The 23,881-nt window shown below is 45.0% G+C and overlaps 1 protein-coding gene across 1 annotated transcript in view; it reads left to right on the top strand.

Moving 5' to 3' along the window:
• Positions 1–1,070: 1,070 nt before the first annotated feature.
• Positions 1,071–23,881, top strand: part of PELI2 (pellino E3 ubiquitin protein ligase family member 2) — a 71,711-nt gene continuing 48,900 nt past the window's right edge. Inside the window, exon 1 of the mRNA XM_050975330.1 lies at positions 1,071–1,266. Within this exon, the coding sequence (XP_050831287.1) occupies positions 1,190–1,266 (77 nt within the window). The 5' untranslated portion in view covers positions 1,071–1,189. The remainder of the gene's footprint in view (positions 1,267–23,881) is intronic.

Raw genomic sequence — 23,881 nt, 5'->3', positions numbered from 1 at the left:
AGAAAAATAATATTACCAGTAAAATTAATAGCTAAATACAATTTCTGGCAGAGGGAAAGCTTTCAGCAGGAGCAGCTGGGACTGTGCCGGCCCCAAGGATGCTCTTCAGCAAAGGTGGATGCTCCCATTGCTTTTGTCTTTGATAATGGGTTGGAAACCACAAATATCAGCTAATGAGAATTTCTATCTTCAGCACAGATTAACATCAAGTCAATCTTTGCTGGTTTTGGGCTTTAGTCAGGTGCAGAGGACAAAGGAGGAGAGAAGGGTGGTGGGGCAAACACCGAGGCAGAAAAATATCCTTGGAAGTCATCGAATGGGTTGGGTTGGGAAGGACCTGAAAGACCAGTAAAGAACAAAGGGGGTGAGGGCATTTCCGTCCCCTCAGACGGAAATTTCTGTCCCCTCAGAAGGAGGCAGAAGAGGCTGGAATTGGGCTCCAGGGATGAGGGACAGGAGGTGGGACAGGGGAGCACGGCAAGGGCAGGGTCTGACGGCGGGAGCCCAGGGAAGGGGCAGGGGCTGGGCAGCGGCGGCGGCGCCGCTCCCTCAGGGGCCGGAGCAGCCCCGGGAGCTCTGCGGGGATCTCGGGAGCTCCCTCAGAACCCCCAGCCCAGACAGGAGGCGAAACGGCCACGCAGTGACCCAAACCTGGGGCAGCGCGGGTCTAGAGACCTGGATCCCGGGGGCAGGAGGGGATCTAGAGCCCCCCAAGTGATGTAGAACCCGGGCTGAGGTGACCCAGAGCCCCCGCTCGGAACCCCTCGGTGATCCCGAGCCGCGGCCACCGGTGCACGGCCCCTTTAAGAGCGGCCGGGTCCCCTTTACTCTATGTTTACATAACACGGCCGGGCCGTACCACTGCCGCCTGTGCGGGGGGAGCGCGGCGCGCGGGAGGGGGCGGGGCGCACCCTCGCCCAGCCCCGCCCCGTCCGCCGGCCGTTAATGAGCGCGGGGAGGGCGGGGCCACTCGCAGCCTCGCGGGGGGGGACGGCGCCTGGTCGCTCCTCCCGCCCCCCCGCGGCGGCGGGTTGGTCCGTCCCCCGTGTGGCCCCGCCCCCCGCGCCCCCCGCGGTGTAGTGGCCGTTGCCGCTGGCCGGCGGCGCAGAGCGGAGCGGAGCCCGCTCGGGACGCTCTCCCGCACCGGCTGCCGGGACGGGGCGGCCGGTGCTACCACAGCGGCGGCCCCATGTTTTCCTCCAGCCAGGAGGAGCTGTGCGCGCTGAACAAGGAGCCCGTCAAGTATGGGGAGCTGGTGGTGCTGGGGTGAGTGCTGGGCAGGGACTCCGGGGAGCGGCGGGGGGGAGAAGCGCGGCGGTCCCGCGGCGGCGGGAGCGGCGGGGACTGCTCCCTCCCGGCCTCCGGCTCAGCGCCGGCCGCGTCTCCACGCTGCGAGGGAGCGCTCGGAGCTGGAGGGGGGCGCGAGGGGGCGCGTGGCGCTTCCCGCCTTCTCCCCGGCCGAGTGCGCGGCGCGGCCGCTGGAGGCGGGGGGGTGATCCCGGTGCCCGAGGGGAGCAGGGAGGGATGGATGGGGGGGGTCCCGTTGCCTGAGCGGAGTACGGAGGGATGAAGGGGGGGGGGTCGCAGTGCCTGAGAGGAGCGGGAAGGGATGGAGGAGTGAAGGGGGGCGAGATCCCGGTGCGTGACGGGGCGCGCGGTGCGGCCGTTGCGGGCTGCCGGCGGCGGAGGGGAGCGGGGAGGGTTGGAATGGGGATGGGGACACGGTGGTGGAGGGGAGCTGGGAGGGTTGGAACGGGGACGGGGACCCGGCGGCGGAGGGGAACGGGGAGGGATGGGGTAGGGACCCGGTGCCGGGATGGATGGGGGATGGTCCCAGTTCCGGAGGCGCCCGCGCGGCTCGGCCCTTGCGGGGTCCCGGTGCCGGACGGGCGGGTGGAGCGGGGTCCGGCCGCTCCCGGGTATCGAGGTCACGGCGGGGCTTGGGGAAGAAACTTCTTGCGGGGCCCGGGGGTGCGGGGTTATGGCACACAAACCCCCCCGCTCCGCGCTGCGGGCCCCGTTCCCTCCGCCGGTGCCGCCGTCCCTCGGCCGCTGGCTGCGGGAGACGGCGGCGTCCTCCTTGCAGATGGCAGGGAGATGACTTTGGAACGAGGAGGGTGAAGCGCTTATATTCAGATTTGCCGTGGAAATGTTTATTTTCTCGGCTTGATATGGATCTTAAAGTAATCCGCTTGGCATTACGCTGTTGCCCTGCTGTTAAAGCTCGCAGCCGCTCTGCTGAGCGCCGCGGAGGCAGATGAGAGAGAAGCGTCTAAGCCGAGCTTGCTGAGAGCCCTCGCCAACCTCAGAAGAGACGCTTAATTTTGGTAGTTCAGTACGTGGTAACGTGTGGTTAATAGTGTAATTTTTCAGCGCTAAACACAACGGAAAGGTTTGGAGCCAGCCGCGAAGCAGCACGGTCACAGTCTCGCTGCGTTACTCAGCCTCCCCCAGAATCTGGTACATATTTGCTGCAAGGTCGTAGAAAACCCTGTTCTGGTTTCTTCGGGGTTTTTGTTCTGTTTCGGTGATTTCCTAAAGAGCCATGTTTACCTTTGCAGAAGAACTGTTTGAAAAAGAGCAGTCTAGGCTTGGTACTCGTATCCAGTAGTGCACCTTTTTTCCTTAAGGGATGCTGAATGTTTCCTGTCACGAGACTGGGTCAAGATGCAGTTACCGTGGAATAAAACACAGCTGCTATCATGAACGTGGTGTAGCTGGTACTTGAATTCCTTGAATTTAAGTCCCTTGATTCGTGAGGAATACCCATATCACGCTGAATTTAATAAAGAAATGTTCTTACTGTTTCATTTGTGGCGATGGAGGGTGAGCTCAGCTGTGCAACACTGTCTCTGACAATAAAGTCGTAGTATAATGCAGAATCTTTAATTAAATTAGAGTGCATAAATTGATGTTGTGCTGCAGAGGCTCTTTGTGCACAGCTGGAAGCATTTTCCTTTCTGCTGCTTTACTATTTTTAGTAGCAGTTGAAAGTGCAGAAGTATGAAATGTTTTGGCTCTGATCTTAACCTGGCAAAGTCTGGTGCGCTTTGCCTTTAATATGGGGACTCATTGATCTCGGCTTATCGGTTCTGCTGGGCTCTTGATCTTCACTGTGTGTGTTGAAACATGCCAATAAAATCGAAAAAAAATGTACATGGCTGCTGAGTTTGGGTGCTGTTTGAGTTTCAGCCGTTCTCTAAAACTACTGAGGCTGCATCTTGTAGGTGTAAGATGTACTGAAAATGCAAACAGATGCTGTTGTCCTTGCAGTGCAGCCAGGGACAAGAAGTCTGTGCAAGGGAGCTGAGTGTCCCTGTGGCTGCACTCAGACAATGGGGCATTGGCTGTCACTGCTCACACAATGGGATGTAGGGATAGGTAGACATGATGGAAACAATCCAGGAAATCTCAAGACTTCAGTAGACCGAAGATTGTTGTTTTAAGAGCCTTTTGCCACTTCAGGAGTTCGTTACTGCGTGTCCTATCAGAGGTGTCTTAAATATTTGTAGTGCCATAAATAATGCAAACATCCCTCTCTTTGGTGACTCAACATTTGTGACTAGGAACTCTTGGAACAGCTTAAGCTGTTCAGTATGCTAAAAAAAAAACAACACTTAATACCTGTTTTGTATTAAAATCTTGTAATCTGGAGTTTCATTTAAATAAGACAGTGTAAATCTGCTCTCCTCCCTGCAGTGAAACTGAAACCTGGAGACCAGCAGAAGCGTTCTGTTGCAGCTCCTGTTACAACTGCCTGATTAAAATTGATAGAGCAGCCTCGCAGCTAGGTTAAAAAAAAAAAAAAAAAAAAAAAGCTGTTTTGAGACACCGTGTGGGTTGTTGCTTTTTTTTTTAAAAAGCCTTGATTGTGATGTTGATGAATAACTTGTGTCTTGAACTGTGAGACTTTTAAATTAGGTGGTGAAAAGGATGATGAACAAAGGAATTGGCATACCTGGCAAACTGCTGAGCTCCTGTTTTTAAGATGACAAAACTTTCCCTTTATCTTTTGCTCTCACTCTGCCTTAGCACTTTTAAAGTGGGGTTGCTGTACCTTGACCTTTAAATCGAGGGAAAGGTGTTTTTTTGGCAGGAGGTGGCTCTCCCAGCAGGGCACGTTCCTTTTGTCTCAATAGTTGGGATTGCTCAGTCTGCACCTCAGTGAGCCCCAGTAAAGCCCGAGGCGTTTGGTGTGTGCAGCAAACACGGTTCTGATAACCTTCTCCCAGCTCTGTGCTGTGTCTGTGCTGGCAGTGATGTGGCAGCGTGTGTTTGGTTAAGGTTTTGCCGAGGTTTACATAATCAATGTTGTAGTGAATAGAAACAGTTTATGTAAATCGAGCCAGACAGGTCAAGATGGCTGGTAAAGAAGAGATCATCTGCTTTATTGTGAATCTGCTTGTGTACATCTGCTCGTAGCATCATCTGCTCACAAAAGGCTCTGGATTTCTTGGTGAAGCAGAAACATTCATATTCTAATTCTTTTTGAAGAAAAAAAAGAAAGCAGCTTTGTTTGAAGTCCTGTCAAAGTAATGGCTCATTATATATTTCTTGGAAGTGGGGCTGGGGGGAGTTAAGGAGATGCTGAATGCAGTACCAAGTACCTGAATAGTGTCAGGGTGTTTGTTACTGCCTTTGTCAGTAGCTTTTGTTTGACTTCTCTGGTGCCTTAATGTTTTGAGGTGCATGTCCTGGCCCCTTTGTCCCCTAACTTTGAATTGTGCCCTGAAGCCTTTATTCCAGCAGTGTCACTTCTGCTAAATGCTGGAGGAGCCGAGCCAGTCCCTGGCTGCAGGGGGTGGCTGTCACTGAAGGCAGGTGTCAGTGGCCTGGTGCCCTTAAATCCTTCGGGACTGCATGGTGGGGATGGGCAGCTGTGACCTCCTAGGAAAGTCACTTGATTAAAATGGTGTAAATTGAAGGAGGAACAGCAAAGAGACATGAGCTGTAGTCAGTGGCTGAGTTCTGAAGTAGTGAAAGATCTGTACCTGACATTGAATGCTTTTTTTGGATGGAGTTTCAGGGAGTTGTGTACGTGTAAATGGAATATATCTTATTAACCAAGGGCTTTCTTGGTGTTTGCTACTCCTTAGCAAGGAGGTACAGCCTGGTGCATCCTCAGCTGAGTAAGGTTTTGTTGTACAGACTTACTGGATTTTGCAGTATCTATTGCATTTTTTAAATTTAACCCAACAAAACTCTAAGGGCTGTCCCTCAGTGTTGTTACAGTAGTAATTTTGAAATAGCTGCCAACATTTTACATGTAAATTTTGCATTGGCTACCATTAAAATAAATGAATTGGTTAATTTGGAGGCTTCAGTGCTGAAATTAGACCCTGTGAGTTATGTGAGCATTGTTTAATGTGGATTCTTGGACAGCCTTGAATAAACAGGCTGTATTTCTGCTTAAATGTAAACTTTTGAGAAAGTAGAATAAATGGATAGGTCTTGGAGTAGTAGCCTGGTCTGGTGGAAGATGTCCCTACCCATAGTAGGGGGTTGGAACTGAGTGGCCTTTAAGGTCTCTTACAACCCAACCATTCTGGGATTCTACAAAAATTCTCATTTGTGTTCAGTCATACATTTTGCAATAATTTTTTGGGAAGCTCTTCTTATTGATGGACCACTTTATAGTTAAAGCAACTTTAGATCTGAAACATTCTTTTTGTGTTATTCTGAAGGAACATGCATTTTTAAACTCCTGTTTTTCATACTGTCTTTTTCTGACTGATCAGAGTTCCCACTACCATTACCTTCTTGCTGAGTGAATAAAGTTTCTGAAGTGTCTTCTGCTTATAAACACATTTCTGTTTTTTTAAACTTACCTGTCTGGCTTTTCACGTCACTCTTGTTCATCTCTTGCTGTGCAGTTCAGGAAGAAGCCAGTGCAGGTTTCCAGTGGTGTTGACAAACGCAGAAGCAGTGTGGGATTTCTGCTTGTCCTTGAGTGCTGTTTGCTGCTGTGCATGGACTGAAGGAGGAGGGAGAGTCATCCTGGCTGTGGAATTAAACTGGGACTTAGTTTGCACATAGATGGATTAGCTGATGCCAGGCTGAGGCTTGGTTTAATGACTTGGTGATTTCCTGCACTATCTGCTATAGATATATTGGTGAAACTGCTTAGGTGATTCAAGTTCTGCTTTTAAGCCTTATTTGAAAATGTACTTTAGGTTTCATTTAAAGGAATGACTGTAGCACATAATGGGAACTACCAGTTAAATGTGTTCAAGGTCATGATTTTCTGAGAATCATTGGCTCTAGCAGTCATAGCTGGAAGGCTGCTGTTCTGGAGAAATAGATTTTGGTTTTTTTGGTTTTTTTTTTCCCTTTGATATTGACTGTGGCTTCTTGGTGACCTTTATGTCTTGTGCTGGGTTTATGGCGGATTTTATATGTGCATATTGCAAATGTGTGATCAGGGTCAGTTCAGAACTTGCAAGGAGATTAATCAAACACCAGAAGAATTGTGTCTGAATAGAACATTAACTGCAGTGTAGGAAAACAGTGGAAAGGATTATATCTAAGGAAAGGTCTGTGGATATTTTTGGAAAGCTTGTGTATGGCTGGATAGAGCAAATGTTTTGCTTAATTTAAGCTAAGAAAGAAAACATACTTGAGTTGGTTTTTTGCAGCTATCCTATTCCTTGGAGTACTTTTGACTTTCTCAGTGCAGATTTGTATCCAGCTGTAGGCTTTATTCACAACATCTCAGTACTGATGTAAAATCAGAGAGCAGAAACGTCAGACTCTAAAATCTATGTTTATTGAAGCAAATCACAGCATCAAATGTCTGCATGTTTAATGTTTGTTATAAAAAGGAAACTGAGTGCATTCTCGAAGTTTAAGTAATCCCCTTGGTGTGTACAGGCAGGAGGTCACACATGTGGAAGTGAAAGACTCAGGGTTTTTTCTTAAAATATGGAAAACAGTTTACTCTGAATAAACAAGTCAGGGAAGTGTAGGACTTTGATGCACTTCTTGTGTAGAACCAAGTAGCTGTTCCTCTTCAGCCCTGGCAGAATCAGGGATGAATAGTTTTCCATTTTCAGCTGAAATTTGTAAATGGGTAAATACTGTAACAGTCCACTTGGTTACTCAAAAATATGCATATAAACCAAGAAATTACTTTCTAGGCTGTTAAGGTTTGGTTTTTGTTGCTGAAAGCAGTATCTTACTTAAGTTATTTCATGTTCCTTCTGAACAGCAGGCTGTTCCTTTACTGTGATTACAAGGTTGCTTGAGAACAGATTTTTCCTAAGAAGTCAGGAACTTATTATCCAGTTCAAACTAAAATTGTGGCTGGTTTATACTTAGAGAACTAATGCTGCTCTCTAACTTGCTCAGTAGTGATAGAAGATATAAACTTGATACTTTAAGATAACAAACTCCTCCTTCTGTGCCCTAATGAGAAGGTGAGTGAGTGTAGTGCTGAGCCTGTGCCTTGCTCTAGGTGGGGTTTGTTGGTTCAGGGTGCCAGCAGAGAAGTTTTACAACTGCTTGTGAAGTCCTGCAGAAGTGTCTTGTTTCCTGTTGGTATTGTCTGCACGTTCCCAGTTTGTCCTGAGCATGTGTGGCTGTGAAACCTTGCACAGATGACTCCTCTGGTGTGTTAGTTGCAGTGTTTTAGTGCTTCTTGTGGTGTCATCTCAGTCTGGTTATTCTGCACTGTCTTACTTGTGGCTTATTTGTCCTGTGGTCAGCAAGGCAAGTGAAGTAGAGGAGGATTTGGTCTAAGCTCCCAGCTTGAAGCAGGATCTCGAACTGGTTTCCAGTGTACTATGTGCTGTCAAATCCTTTTTTGCCTTTACTGTTTGATACCCTAAATCTCATTTGTGTTGGGGATGCTTTTTCCTTTATCAACAGAAATCCTTATGTTTATTCTTGCTCCGTCCCAAGGTCACCACTGGAAGCTTGCATGTGACTTGTCACGAGTTTAAACCTTGAGGGACAGGAATGAGGATGCTGGCATAGGGACTGTGCCTGCTTCCAGAGACTTCTGAGGCAAAGCTGCTCATTCTGTTTGTTTGGTAAAGACATCACTAAATGGTGCCCTTGCATTTTTCACTTCACCTGCATAGACCTCCTTCAGAGGGCTTGTTTCCCTCCTGATAAAGTGCACTTCAGAATTTTATGCCTCCCTTATTTTTGCATCATATTTGTTTTTAGGCATCTCCTGGTGTAGCTTTATGCAGGTTAGTCCTGAGTCTTGAGTTCATAGTGACATCCCCATACTTTGGGGGACCAATTCGTGCCTTGTCTGACAAACTGTAAGTAACATCTGGGATTAGAGTGCTTTAATTCTATTACTTGCTAGCCTGGAATAGTCTTGGTGCTCATGTTAAGCAAAGAGTACAGTTGAGAGCAGTGGGGGTTCCAGAGCAGAGATCAGTGAGCTCTGAGGGCTGAGCAGGAGGTGCTGTCCCACCAGCTGTGCCCCCTCTGTGCTGACTCCTCTGTTCGACCTTGTGATGTCACCTCCTGTGCAAACACTCTCCCTGGGTCTCTGCAGTGCCCATGACTGAATAATTTAAAACCAGACAAAGAGCAGGAGAGGACAGTGGGCAGTAAACTGTTTGTAGGGTTTTCATAAAGTCTGAGTAGGCATCGTGGTGCTGGGAGTTCAGCACTAGGAGTAACCTGTCTTTGGGTTTGCCTAGGAATAAACATCTCTCCTGCCCTTCCCACAAACAGCACTTGTTGGCTGGAGTTAAAAGGTCTTAGGATTCAGGAAGACAGTCCTTGTAGGAAATCCCTGTATGGTGAAACTTCAGCAGTTTTAAATATTTAGTATTTGATGACTTGTCACTGAGGGGCTGTGTAGTGGGAGGATGCAGCATTTTAGTGTGATGGGGTTATGAGTGATGTGTGAACAAGGTGACTCTGGACTTGCATTGTCTTCATCTAGACAATGCTTCTACAATTACTGCTTCTGATTAGTGTAACCTCTGTTCCTAAAAATAGCAACTATCAGCTGGTTGGCAATGAAATTTCACTCAGTCCTTCATATTCTAGCCTTGGAAGTCCTCGTGTGAGGTCACTGGGAAGCACGCCCACAGCTGGGTAGTACAGCAGTTATTGGCTCATGGAGAAGTGAGAGTAATTCAGCTAAAAGCTTTCCTCTGTTTCACAACAGAAATGTCATCTGGAGGAGCACATTATAAACAGCAGTTGTGAAAATGGATACAGACCACGTCTGCAAAGCTTAAGGGTTTGTTGTGTTAAAAGCAAAGTGGTTTGGAGATGAGCTCTGTTTGATGAGGAATGATGTGAAGGTGCTGATAGCTGAAGGACCTGTTTAGGCATCTTGCTTTCAATAGCAGCTTGTTTATGCAGGAGAGAGGGAAAGCAAGCAGGCTCTGTTTTGTGTTTCTGGAAGTGATTTTCTTCAGGTCATTTAACAGTATAATTTTCAATATTTCATGCTGACCTCACTGTAGATACAACTCGCGTTTCAAGGAGGATGGAGTAGATGTGGGCTGCACCTAATCTGGGTAGCACAAGGCTTCCTGTTCTAGGGAATTGGTACAAAGGTCACACATGCCCTCACGGAGTGTTTGTCAATAAAGACCTGGTGTTCTTCTGTCATATTTATTGTTTGTATTAACTACGATACAGCTACATTGCTGTGTAGCAACTGATTATGTTTACTAGAGGTGCCAGCAGGCAGCTGTGCAGTGAGTCAAGTACTGTGTAAAATGTCTGTTGTGCTGCCTCCCCAAAGGAGTGGGGACAGGCAGGAAAAGTTACGAGACAGCTGGCACATAGTAGGTTAAAAGGAGAAGGCCAAGAATCATTGTGGTCTTCTCCTTGAGTACTGTAATGTTAACTGAGCCCTGTTGCAGATTTTTTTTTCTCTCTGTACATTCAAGGAATAGAGGACAAAAAGTTCTCAGTGTTTGTTTCTGAGGAAGGCTTTTTAACTTTTTGAAGCACTTACTGAACTATAATGATGTGTTTAGTGGGCTTTCACATTACTCTTCACCCAGAAATGTGTGTGCTGTCTTTAATTTAGAATCCAGTTCATAAGCTGTCATGAAAGAATTTTGTTCTTCAAACTGGCTGACTTTAGCAATGCCTCAGCAAACAGGGAGGCTTCAAACTTCTAAGGTGTATCCTCTTAAGGCATGGAAATGTCCTGGGTAAGGACAGAGTGGGACTGACAGTAAAGACAATTAGTCACTGTCTGAAAGTAAACAAATTGAAGTGAATAAAAGCTTAAATCTCTGCTTGCCTGTTACAAATAAACTGGAGCCCAAACGTGCAAACCCTGGAGCATGTCCCCCTAGCAGGAGTGAAAGAACTGTTTAGTCTGGACACAGAAGTTAATGGGCTGAAACTTTGATATAAGCACAGCTGTATTTCTTCATGTGCAACAGCATGAATTGATTTTGATTGTTGGTGTCTGATTTAGTGCTGGTGGAGGCACAGCCTTTGAAACAGGAGTAGAGTTTGTGTGTGTCCCCCTTTCACAGGAGACGCGGTGCTGGTGAAAGATAGCGAGGGCTGAGAGGTTCCTGCTTCCCAGCACATCCTGTGCCAGGGTTCAGCACCTCACAGGCTGACTGTGTTTTTAATGGAGCATTGGCTAATATACCAAAATGTTGCTGTACTTTCAAGTTGCCTTCCCCCTAGTGCACGCTTGACCTCTGAAAGCAAATAGCTGTGCAGCTCAATACTTGGATTCAAAATCATTTTGGTGTTGAAGACGAATCTTTCAGACTTGATAGGATTCGTTACCTTGTGCTTGCCCTAACCTTCCTGCTAACATGCATGCAATACTTAATTTGAATTGCATTCTGAATCTTAAAATTTGCTGGAGTAGTTTCTCAGTGCATCAGGGAGTGAGTTTTGATTCATGAGTTTGGTGTGTGGCTTTCTCTGCTGGGCAGTGGGCAGAAGTCCCATTCCAGAGCCATGTGGCATGGGAGTGGTGGCAGTACCCTGCTGCAGGTCTGAAGAATTCGGAGGAATTCTTCTTAAGTGTTCCCTCATCTGCCAGAAGATTTAATTAAATGGGCTGTCATTACCTTGGTGGCTTTTGCCAAAAGACTATTGGCAAATTAAGCAAATGGAATGATTTGGTGTTGGGGCAGATCTGTGAGGAGGCAGGTCCTGATTCATATGGGCAGCTGAGTAACTTCTTCCATCAGAGCAAAAACTGGAGAAGGAAGTTGGGCAACAGCTAAATGGACAAGCCTTGAGTGGTTTTTTTACTCCACTTTAGTTTTAGGCTGGGCTTCACTGGAGGAATGAAAATGAAAAATGAGAGATGCCTCAGAACAGAACTGGTGGTGCAGCTGCCCTTGGAGGGTGCTGGCAATCTGAGAAGTTACAGGATCTGCCTCCATGGGCAGTGGCCATGAAAGCTGCAGTGCTTTGTTCTTACTGACTGTGCTGGGATTTGTTCCCTAGGTGAGATGCCTTGCTCAAGGTGCCAGGGTAGAGACTGCAAGCTGCTTGTTTGCTTTTAGAGATGTACACTGCAAATTTTTCCTGTAATTTCCATAAATATTTTTTTAATACCAAAATGTTTTTTTCTGCCCTTTTTGGTGATGAGTCCCTGTGCCCATTTAAGACTTGGATGAAGCTTTCCCAAGATCTCTGGATATGTTCCTTCTTTTGACTATGAAAGATAACTAAGCTGGGTTTTTTCCAGTAGTTTCAGTCTGCTTGCTGTCAGAGCAAAAGAGCTTTAACTTTTGACTTGGGTTTGGTGCCTTTTTCCATGTTTGAACACAAAATGCTGGAGTTCCATTGCTCACTTAGCTGTGCCTTATCTCTGGTTGTGCAATTCCACTTCCAGCTGCAAAACTGAGTGCATATATCCAGTTTTATTGCAAGTTCAGAGTTTCCAGCATGCAGAGACTGGTGTTATCCAGCAAATAGCTCTCCATGTAAGGATGCAGGGAGACTACAGAAAGTACACCTCCCTCTGTAAGCAAAGCCAGGGTTTAAGTGATTAGCAGGGTCAAGTCAAGCTTTGTGTACCCTCCTAGTTTATTATGTGCAATGTGACTTCACATTCAGCTCAGGAATTGGCCTCTGATCACGTATTGCTGGTTTGCACCTTCAACTCTTTGAAGGAGGCTGGTTTATGTTATGGCTTTACCTACTGGCAATCTCTTGGTGTAGAGAGAAAAATGGTAAAATGATGCTTTGTGAAAGGGTAAGCAGATTGAGGCAAAAGTGATTTACTCTTTCACCCCTGAGCATTCTGTGGCCAGTGCAGGCGGGAAGGAAGGAACTGGATTTGGGGTTGGCTGGGGTCCAGTTGCAGACACTCTTCAGACCCAAGCCAGAAGGAGTATGGTCTTATTTGTAAGTTTTGGGCAGAGATGACAGTTGAGAAAAACCGGCTGTCTCACTTTTGTGAGCTGATGAAATTAGTTATGAATATGTCAGGTGGTAAAAGTGGGATACTTTGTGCTGTGCAGAGACTGAGAAATGCATTGAAGATCAGTTTGTCACGCCTGAGTCAAGAGACCAGAACATTTAGCTGAGTTAAACTAAGAGAGATAAGAATGTATGATGCTCTTTAATATCCAGAAAATAAGTGTATTCATTTGTAAAAACAAGTCATTTATTGTAACCATGAGTCCAAAGGGATGTTCTCCCACCTCCTGCACCATTCTTACTTGTGCAAGAACTAAGTGGTGCTCGTGTAAGTGATTGTGAGCAGCCTTTGGTTTACTTAGTCATTATTAAATCTAAAGGCTGGTCTGGGTAGGGATAATACACAGTTCATTTTCCTCCTAGACTTTTCTCTGTATTTGGAGAAAGACAGTTTATTTGATGTACAGACCTATGCATTTTGACAGTTACTGTCAAAATTTGGAAAATATGGTATAGAAGCAGAACTTGACAGAACCTTTTATTTGTTGTTTGTTTTGGAAGAACAAAAGTCCACATAATGACTGCTTAGATGGGCAGTTTGTCTTGGCATAAATGAATCCTGGTTGAAATCTGGAGAAGTTCTGAACCAGGTGCTTCTTTCACTGATGGTCATAACTGCTTGTAGTGATGCTTCAGGTTTTAGCTTTTCTATTTTTCAGATTCTGTGCTGCTTTAGTGTGTGGATCTGGGCTTCATATTAGAGGATGGTAAGCTCTCTTCACAGAGTAGGGAGACAAAACAGTTCCTTCTCTAGCTGGGGACCAAGGACACATGCTCCAAATCTCAGGCCCAAGAGCACAAACAATGTGGGCTGAAGAGAGAAAAACAAGAAAGATGACACTTCATAGGCTAAAGCTGTAATTGGACAATGAACTGCAAGATGCAAATGGAGCAGAACTGATCAAAGTGAGAGACCCTGTGACCAGTTGTCCATTTTGGGACCATTTTGGTTCATCTTGGGTGCAGCCCTGGCTGGGCTCTTGTGCTGCCCAAGGTGGATCCATTGAGCCCTCCTAATAAATCCCTACTTTATTCTTTAGCTCAGTCCAGTCTCTGTTATAGGTCAACTTTGACAAGGCATTAGTAGCCTCTGGAACTGCTGCTGTTTGTGATGTGGGATAAGCTGTCTAAGGAATCTGGTGTTGGGACAGAACAAGGTGTCAGTTTTGGGCTGGTGATGCCACAGCTGGAGAGAAGCAGTCACTGCTCCTCTCTGCTCCTGGCTGCCCAGGCAGTTTTCTTGCAGGACACTGAAGCCTCAGCTCTGCTGGCACCACGGGCTCCCTCTCCCAGTCATTTTCCATCTGCCTCTGGTGAATATGCTGTGATTTACTGAGAGGTGTAGTGACAGGTGAGGTTGTAGTCTGTAACTGGAAATGAAGGATGTCACTGAACTGATTTTATTCCACAGCCTCCCGATGCTATTTGAGCTCTGGTGAGAAGAGGCTGAGTAAAGATGAATGAGCTTCCTACCCCCCTCCTTGTTAGACATCAGGGAATCCATGTGACTGCTTCTCACCTCTGAGAAAAAGCTTCAATTGGAGCTGTCACCTCAGTAGACAAAGAAGGAATCCAACTGCAAGACATGTACCCAGAGGAAATCATGCTTTGCTGGTTCCCTGGCTTATCAAACTCCTTGTTTTTTCATTGTTCTCCTTGTCACTACCAGTGCTTCACCTCTGCTGCCTGCAGTAGTAATAACAGTGTTGGGATGTTGAGTTTGAGTGAGTGGGAATGGACACAAATGTTCTGCTACCCTAGGTAACTGAGGGATGGCTGTAGGGGAGGTTTGAGTGTAGAAGAGAATAACTCTGAGTGTTGTCTTTTCTTGGAAAACCAGCTTTTTGGAGTTATTTTGAACACAACCTGAAACTGCTTTGAGAATTGTCAACAATGTCTCATGTAGTTTAGCAGCCTCATATTTTTGCCTCATGGATGAGCTCAGTTCAGAGCTAAGAATAGTATTCTGTGTTACTCAAACATTTAAATTTTCTGGATGTGGAAAGTCCTCTTTTCCTAGTGGTTGTAAAATAGCCTAGTGGAGGATTTTTGTCCTTGGCTGAAACTCTAAAAGTAAAAATTTGGGATTTGTCCAGACATGAATGCCTCTCCAGTAGATTTCAGGCTTGTTCCTTTCTAATGGGCAGTTCCAGGAGATTTGCTGCCGAGTTTCACAGAGGTACTGAAACAAACTGATGGGGTGTGAATATTTCTGGATGTCATTCTTATCTCCTGCTCCCCCTCAAGGTGGTGCAGCCTGAGAGATTTCTACAAATGCTTATTTTTGACAGGGCTGTAGGAGGAAAGGAAAACAGTTGTGAGACACCCATAGAGATATTCCTATGAGTATAATGCCAAAGAATTGCCAGAGTAGCAAGGGTTTATGTTCTGAAATGCACATGCAGCACCTTAAGCTGGGCAAGGGAGGACAGGAAAGAATTTGGTATCTGCAAAACATACATAAAAATGTGATAGTACAGGCATAATCTGAGTCTTGCACATCCTCATGCACTGCAGTGGCTGTAGAGCTCTTCAACATTGTACCACTCCCCTCTTTAGCTGAAAACAGTGCAGCATGGCCAAGGTGCCCTTATGGAGAGTGATGTCAGGTATAAAAACTTGAGGGCAACAGGGAATCTCTGGAGCCAGGCAGCTGTAATCAATTACTTGATTTCTGTGTCTCTGAACTAGCTCCTGCAGTCATGCTTTGCTGGGCAATGCACTTCCAATTTCAGTCTTGGGCTCATAAGCTTTATTTCCACAGCTGAATTTCCACTTGGCTTGCAAAAGCTTCTTCTGAGTCCTGTAATGCTGTTTGATATTATGGCCTGTACTTGGGGAAACATTGCTTTAAACAGATCCTCTGTTTTCTTGGTCTGGTTTGCCCCATAGGGCGTCCTTGCCTTTAAAATCAAAGGAGTCTAGAGAAATAGAGAGAAACATATGGGGTGGCTTGTTTTCTTGAAAGTTGGTGAACAAAAATAGTAATAGTATGCTGTCTGTCTTTGTGGGTGTTGGCAGAGAAAAAGAGCTGGATTTCCAAAGGAAATAATTTGAGAGAAAACTATCTGTGGTTTTAAACTTATTTTCTTTTCTACAAGCCATTGTGCCACTTGTGCACATTACTTAATATCTGTTGGAATGAAACTTCAGCTTGCAGAGTTTAACCAGAAGTAGGCAGGCTGGAATAGCCCTGCAGAGGAGATGAATGAGAGTTTTGCTCTGCTTTAGAGCCTTCAGTGTGGCTTTAGAGTTTCAGAGCCTGCATCTGTGTGTGCACACAGTCTTGTGAGGTTGTTTTGCACAAAAGTCTTGGCTGTTTCAGTGAGGAGGAGGTGTCTTCCCATCTGCAGAGCACAGCAGTGCAAGATCTCCTGTTCAGGCACTGCTGCACGAAGCTCTGTAGTGAGATTCTTCAGAGATCAGAATCTCTGAGCATTTGGACCTGGAGAAACATTAGGAATTCATGGGTTCTGTTGCTTTGATTCATTCTTAGTAAGTGGTGTTTTCTGAGGCCTGTGAAAAGTCAATGTTTATTTTATGTAGCATTTTGGGAAGCCCTCTTAAAGGAAGCAAAATCTCAAAATTCTGTCAGTGAAAATGTGAACCTGAAAGATTTTACTGTCATGGAGGTACATAGATCAGAATTCATTCTGCTGATCAGCAGTAAACACCTAATAGCTTTGCAGAAATCTTTTCCTGGCTAGAGATGTCTGATTAACTTTGTTATAGATGATGATAAAAGCAAACACCCAAGGTTGCTGGGAATTAGTAAGCTGTCAGCGTGTTTTAAGTCTGAAGAAGATATATTGAAGTCTAGCTCTCTGCACTGCTGCACTGTTAATTTATGGTTTATTAAGACTTTTTTTTTAATAACCCCCACAGTTATAGCAGTGCTGTGATACCTCTGTACCAGTAGGTTTCAGGTAGTTCTTTCAGACAGGGTATGAAGAATAATTTATCCTGTGTGGATTTTAAGGCACATAACACAGTTGCTAACCAAGAACAGGCAGAAAGGTAATTCTTTGCTTTTTCTCTTTACTTACCCACTCTAAACATGCTAGGAGCAGGCAGTGCAGTAGATTATCTTCCCTTTGACAGCTTGTGCCATGGAGCACTTGATATAGTGTAGAATCAGTGATATTAAGGAAGCTGCTGTGTTCAGAGGCAGCAATGCTTGCAAGTGCTGCAAAGAGGGAAACCCAGTTTTTATTTTCTGTTTCTGAGGCAAATATTTGGGATTCTCTTCAGCAGTTGGGGTTGAACTGGGAGCTGTGCATTTGTAAGGGTGTCTTTTTCCCTGGGAAATTAAAAGGAATGGTAAAATAGATGGAATTGGACTCGGATGTTGCATGTCAGGATGCAGTAGTTGAGTGCCTCACTTTCTATTCAGTGCGCTGCTGGTGAGATCACCTATGTTCACAAAATGGATGCAAATTTTCTCTCTTCCTCTGTGCTAAATGGTACTGAAATCAACCTAAGACTATTCTTGTTATGCTTGAGTGTTTGAAAAAGCTGTAACAGACATCCTGGAACTTCTTCCACTGCCTGTGAAATCACAAAAATGACATTGCCACTGCTTGTATTTGGAAGTGAACTGAAGTTATGAGGAAGCTATCACCTTTTCTTATGAAAATGTGAGCTATCAAATAGTCCTTGGTAGGGTTTTAGGGAAAGCACTTGATTTCTTAGGAAATGACTGTTGGGACTGTGCTTTTATTTTCAAAAGGCTCAAATGGTCCTTTGAGTGAAATGTAGTTTCTCCATAATGTTTAATGTAGTGCAGTTTCAGCTGTAACGTGGTGTTATTACTGTTCATTCCTCAGGCTAAAATTTGAGCAGCTTGGTTTTGCACCTTGGAGCATGTGGGAAGTACAGCTAGATTGGGGAAATGTTCAGAATGTCAGGGCAGGTGGGTTTTGAGGTCTCTCATCCCCTTGCATGTTATGAAGTCTAATTTGTCTCAATTTTGAAACTTGCAGTCTTTTCTTGATGTGATGTGTAAGAGCAGATTGTAAATAGTTTCCCAACAAAGCTGTGTGGTTCCTAAGCCTCTGGTGATGTGGATCAACAGGATTCCTCCTTCCCTTCTTTCCTCCTGTGCACTGAAACCCAGCTGTGTGTAGTACTTTGCTTTGAGAGGGATTTTCTGACTTGTTTTGAGTGCAGTGAAAGTCAAGTCTCGCTTTCTGCTGTATCTGTGTTTATTTAACCGAACACCCTATCCAACAGTTCTGGTGGCATTTGGTGGATTATGGATCCTTCTCAGATGAGTAGCATTTCCTCTGTGCTATGAGAGGTTTAGGGTTGGAAAGAGGATTCTCTAAACGTGGTGCTTTGCCCACCTCTTGTGCTCTTTTAGCTGGAATAAAAAGCATGCTTTGAAATGAACCTGATTGGATTATACCCTGTATTTTGCTGTGCACTAACATTGCTGGTTTTCTGTAGTGGTGAATGGTTTTAGCTGGCAGCTTTGGAGATGGGCTTAAAGCACTCAATAAAATTGCCTCCTTGTTAAATGAATGCTGGGGGGAGCAGTAAAATGTTGAAAATAAGGATTGTTAAGGAAATCATTATGTGAAAGAAGAGGTTTCCTTACCCCTTACCCTTTGCTTTCTGAAGGGGAAACATCTTGCATTCTAATGCTCTGCTGGCCTATTACTTCTATTGGAATTATATAATAATATCTTAAATGTGGGGTTTTTTCCTGTTAAAGTTGCTACTTTTCTTTTTCCCTGATCATATCATGGTTATCTGTGTTTCATGTTGAGAGGCTCAGGTCATCCCTGCCTAGAGAGTTTTTAGCTATTAAGTTGTTTGGAACTTCAGGTTATTTGACTGCTTTAATAGAAGCTTATCCTGATGCTCTAGCATTCTGCATCAGCATGTTCTTGGGTTCTTCCAGAGTGTCAGCTTTTAATCAAACTCTTGTGCTACTTACTTTTGTTTTTGTGAAATCAAAGACAGCTATGTAACAAATTATTTTCCAGAAAAATGATCTGGGACAAGTAACAAGCCACTTGCTAAGAAAACTCAAGTTGTGTAGGAAGAAGTTTCTGCAGAAAGCTTCTCCCAGCCCAGGAGAAACACCAGCTCTTCTGTATTCCTGACTGCACCTTCCTGGTCTTCTGTACCAATAGCTGCAATAATAAAGCCCTGACTCCTGTTCCACTCACTTTTGGGACTGGTTGCTTCTATTTTACTCCAGAATTTCTTCCTTTGCTCCTCAGTGAGAAGAAGAGTATCAAATAGCCAAGAGTTTTGGGAATCTTGGAGGAAGCTGGATGTGTGGTGTAAATAAAGCTGTTTCAAAGCAGTTCTTACACAATCCATTTGGTATTTGTAAGCCAAGAGCATCCTTTAATTTTCTGTGTAGAGTGAAATTAACACAGATCAGGTGGGTTTTTCTTCAAGCGCCTTTATTACGTAAGCTAAACATGCATGAGGATTAGTCAGCTGTATTTTCTATAAATATTCTCCTGAACCAAACTTGATTTTTTATTACTCTTATGTTACAGCTGTTATAATAGCAGGGCAGTCCTGCTGGTGCTGGAGGGGGATGTGTGGAGTGGAATAATTAAAAAAATATGAGTCAACCTGATCTCTAGGCTACCAGATCCTTTCATCTCTTGGTGGGTGGAGGTGGGGGGAACAGGAGGAGGCCACAAGCAGCCAGGAATAGCCTTTCCTCCCCAAACCAGAAGAGTGACCAGTTCTGCTCCAGAACACCAGGGAATAATTAAGGTCACCCTGGAGAATCTCAGCTACTGCACATGTGACTTCTTGTGGTGTTTCCAGCAGATAAGGTTCTACTTAATTTGTATACTCTGGGAAGGAGGAAAGTAGGTTCTAGCTTATCTGATCTGCAGTAGGTGCCTCTGAAGGCTTTTTTTTTGTGGTGTACATAACCTTTTCCTGTGTGCTCAGCTAATCCATGGGGCTGGCTGGGTGGATGTGAACATAAAAGTTTTGTGAGTGTAGTGTGAGGCTTTGGGGTGGCTCAGTGCTGGTTTCCTGATGGTAGGAGCAACTTTAGAATGGTAGCTAAAAAAAGTAATTCAAAGTAGCTCCTAATCATGAGCCAGTGATGCAAATCAGCCTTTTCTCTGAAACAATATGGGGTCATGGCACAGATCAGGCCAGGCTGCATTTCACTGAATCACTGCAGCCCCTTTGAAGGCTGGAGGGCAGTACAGGGAGCAGGTAACAAAGCAGGGAGTACTAACATTTGGTGCTGGGGAGGAGAAGGCTTGTGGTGAGTACACAGGGCTGATTACTGTGCCAAGGAGTGTTCCAGAAGTGCTGGAGAAGGGAATGCTTCCTGAAGTGTTTTATGATAGTAAAATGACTTCACAAATGCAAGTTTTAAGAACAAACACTTGTCTCAGGAGCAAAGGAAAAAAACCACCCCAAACTGATTATAGCCACAAATAATAACTCCAACATACCTTTCTTATGGATAATCAAGTTCACAGATGCAAAAACATTGCTTTTAATTGGGTGAAGAGATGAGATTATTTGGGACTTTGGAACTTGTTGGTTTGGATTTTCTTGCTCTGCAGGAAGACTGGCTTTGTTAAGCTGTGCAACTGGTAGTGATTAGAAAGCATTTATGCCTATGGAGATGTCTTAGCCAGCAGAGTCTGAGGTGGGACTGTGTCTTTCACTCAGAACTTCCTCCCAGGTTGCATAAAGCCAAGGGCTTGGATCAGTGTCTTTTGTTAATCAGAGGATGGAAGCCCTTTGGTTATCCATGAGTTGTTTGTTGCTGTAGCCGTTCTACTTAATTCTACTTCGGTTTTGTGTTTGTAACTGCTTAAAACATTTCTCTTCAGAAAGAAAGCAAAATCTGGTGGGAATTAATCTTCTAGCACATGAGCCTGCTGTGAGAAGGAAGAGAGAACAGGTTGTTTAAGCTCTTTGGTGGATTTGGCAGGAAGTGCAGGAGACTTGCTTGACCTGGATCTCCCTTGCTTGACCTGGATCTCCCTTGCTGTGTGCATGGGGAAAGTTTTAACTCTAAAGATGTTGTAACACAGTGGGGAGGCCTGGATCTTCCAGACTTAGTCAAACAGGGGTGTCATGGATTGACTGGATCAAACCTTTGGGTTGGGGATGGAGCAGGTGACTCTGCCAGCTCTGTTTTCTGTCCCTCAGAAAGCAGCTGTACACTTTTCCAAATGTGCAGTGGGGAAAGGGAACCTTCTGGTCATTCAGGGCTTGTTGAGTTCCTGGGAGTGAGGGCAACAAGGATAAAACAGTATAAATAAAACAGTATCTTCTTTCCAGCCTCTAAGAAACCTCAGCATTAAAGGTGTTCCCTGCAATCTGCTGTAGAGATCTGTGAAGCCCTGACTGTTGAAGGAGCAGCCATGTGTTCACTGCCAGAACTCCCCAACAGGAAAGGGATTAGCAAAGCTCTGATGGTGGAGCTGCTTCTGGGACACATTGGTGCATGCCATCAGCTGGAGACAAGCTGAGACCTAAATTCATATTGAGTTAATATCTGTGACACTGATAGAGCACCAGAGAACACAGTTCAAAGGAGGAAATGAACCAGGAGTATCCTGTTGGTACAGAAGTACTCCTTAGCTTTGCTTTTGCTATTTGGCAACTCTTCCCCATGAGATTGAGTTTGAGAATAACTTCACTGTTCTGTTTCACTGAAATTCTCAGATAAATTGCCAGTTGCAGACAGCAGCTGCTTGTTTTCTGAAGCTGTGATGCAGAAAAATGTGTTTGAAATAATTCTTGCCCTTTTTTTAAAAGGAAATCCTTAGCCATTCTTTTGCTGAAATATTACTAGACACAAAATGAATTGTTGAGGTTGATACAAGAGAAGAGGGCGTAAAGACTGTGAAGAACTGGCAGTGATATTATATAAAGGGAGACACAAATACACCTATTTTGTTGTCAGCTTGGTGTATGTTGAAGCTTTCTGTTTGTGTTTTGCTATAAAAATGTGACTTTTTCCCTTTCAATGTGTGTTCAAGGGAGGGAGTGGAGTGCTGGATGCTTCAGCAGCAGAGGGTTTTCCAGTTAGTCAGGACTTGAGTGTGGAGCTGTGAAAAGCTTTAGCCTTCATATGTGGTGGATGTCATGAAAGCTGTAGACTTGTAGCACTTACAAGGGACTCTCTCCTGCTCCATGCTGTTTTCCATGTTGCTGATACAAGTGCTTCTGTGGCTTTGCAGTGGGCTGGAGAGTGAGGAATGTGGTTTTAAAACTGAACTTAAAACATAAATCTAGTTTTGTGTCCCCTCCATGTGAACCAAGGAGAGAAGTAGTGGGAACGAATTAATAAATGAAAGGTGAGACTGCTGCTTTTGGCAGCACTGTGGGACCACACTGGTTCAGGGAAGGTGAAAATACAATGTAAGCACAAACTGGATTTTACTATGTGTGGAGTATGTTCTACAGGATTCTACCAAATATGGGATCAGAATGTACTTACAAGGGAAGATTTACTCAAGTCTGACTTTGCTTCTGCAGCCTTATTGTTTAGTGAGCAGAGATGTGCTGTTTGACTCACTAGAACTATGGAAACACCTGAACTGCAGCATCTCATCTGTTTATAGCCAAGTCTGTAATTTGGGATGGTTTTCATCCAAAAATGATGAGGTGTGCTGTTGATCTGTTAGTGATAGACAAGGAAAGCAAAGTAAAATTATTCTTTTTTTCTCTGGGGAAATATTACCAGTGAAAATCAGGAATTGTTCAGTTTTGATCTTTTGGGAGGTAGTTTGCATAGGTATGCAGAAGTATTTAAGTTTATGATGGCTTTTATTTTGATAGCATTGTAAAAAAGAATCAGCTACATGCAGCACCTTCAATGTCAGCTAGTAGATACCTTAATTCTAAGGATGACTTCCTTGAGTTGAAGTCAAACGTTCCAAGGTGCAGGTCATGATTTGGAGCTGTTGTACCAAGTAACAGAACTGTCATTTATTCTTTACCACTGTCTAGGCTGGATTTTCTTTAAAAAACAAAATCAAAATAAACATAAACCAAAAAAGCTTGTATAACAAGCTTTCTGACAAATAGTTCAAAGCTTGTTGCTAATCTCTGAAGTAGACAAGTCCTTGTAGTAGTACAAGTAGTACAAGACTTGTAGAAAGTAGGAGCTTGCCAGAGTGGACTGTGGGAGAGAGCAAGTGTAGTCTTGCTCTCCAGACAGCCCTGAATCCAGGAGGAGAGGCTTTCATTACACATCCCAGCCATGGGAAAAGCTTAATTGGAGTTTACAGCTCATTGTATACCAAACTCTTCAAGTGTTTGATGTAAATCTGTAGGAAACTGGCTTTGGTAATTATGGTGCCCATAGCCCATGCCAGCACCACTCCCTTATTTGCAAGGAATAGTGCTATCAACTGAGATAATTATCCCAGGAGGTTTCATGATGCAGCTTGTCCCAGTGCTGCTGTCACTGAGAAGCATTTGGAGAAGTGCAGGACTGCTCCTTCCACGTGTGTTGGTCTGATGAACATCTGGAGAACTTCCAAAGTGCCCCACGGATCTGGGTGTGAGCAGGGTGCTCTCAGAAATGATTGTTCTGTTGCTGTGAAATAGATTTTTTTCCTAGTTTGTTTATTAGCTGGAAATAACATTTGTTCCAGGGTTTTTGGGTCATGAAGGAGAGTTGCAGCTGCAGCTTCTTTTGGCCTCCTTGTGAAGCAAAAAGTTGTGTGCTGATCTGCTGGTCCCTCAGCTGATCCTGGAGCAATTGGAAGAGTGCAGAGGAAAAGGGAATTGGCTCCTTCTTGTGGAGTGGCTTTGTGTAGAGGAAGTGTTTGATGATAGGGAATTTGTGTCCTCAATCCTTGTCCCTTCTCCATAGGTGATTCCATCCTGTTGCTGCTCAGAGGGAGGTGCTTGGTGCTGGCCCAGGCTCTGCTCAGTGGAAGAGCAGAGAGCGATGGAGAGGAGAGGGCAGGGCAGGTTTTGTGGTAGTTCTTTGTGCCTGTGCTTGGAAAAGCTGATTCAGCAAGGTGTGGGCAGCTATTCCTCCTCCAGGGTGCTGAATCCAGCTGTGTCCTGTGGGCCAGCTCCTGTTGGGCAGGAAGGCAGGGACAGGCAAGGCTCCATGGAAGGTGGGAGGGAGCTGCCATGGCTGGCAGGATCCCAGGGCACCCCTGCCAGGTCACTGGGCATGGATGCAGCTTGTTCAGGGGTGGGAAGCAAAGGTGTGGCTGCAGTGCCATGGGGAGGGTTAATTTCTGGGGAACAACTTGAGAGGCCTGGCCTAGGAAGAATGAAGGTGTCTGCTGGTTGTGGAAAGAGGCAACTTCTCACACCCTCCTTTTTTTTTTTACCCCTTTTAAAACATGTCTGTGTCCCTAGGAATTGTCCCAGCTTTTTCTACCACTGTAGGATCAAAATCAAACTTGAAGGTCTGTAATTGAAGCATAACAAATCATAAAACTACCACTCAGCTCCTCCTGCCCTTTGTAGAATGGGCATAAGGAAAACCTTCCTGAGAATTTAT

Source organism: Serinus canaria, chromosome 5 (assembly GCF_022539315.1).
Source record: "Serinus canaria isolate serCan28SL12 chromosome 5, serCan2020, whole genome shotgun sequence".
Classification (NCBI taxonomy): Eukaryota; Metazoa; Chordata; class Aves; order Passeriformes; family Fringillidae; genus Serinus; species Serinus canaria.
The sequence above is the reverse complement of the archived record's forward strand: the minus strand, read 5'-3'. Positions and strand labels throughout refer to the sequence as shown.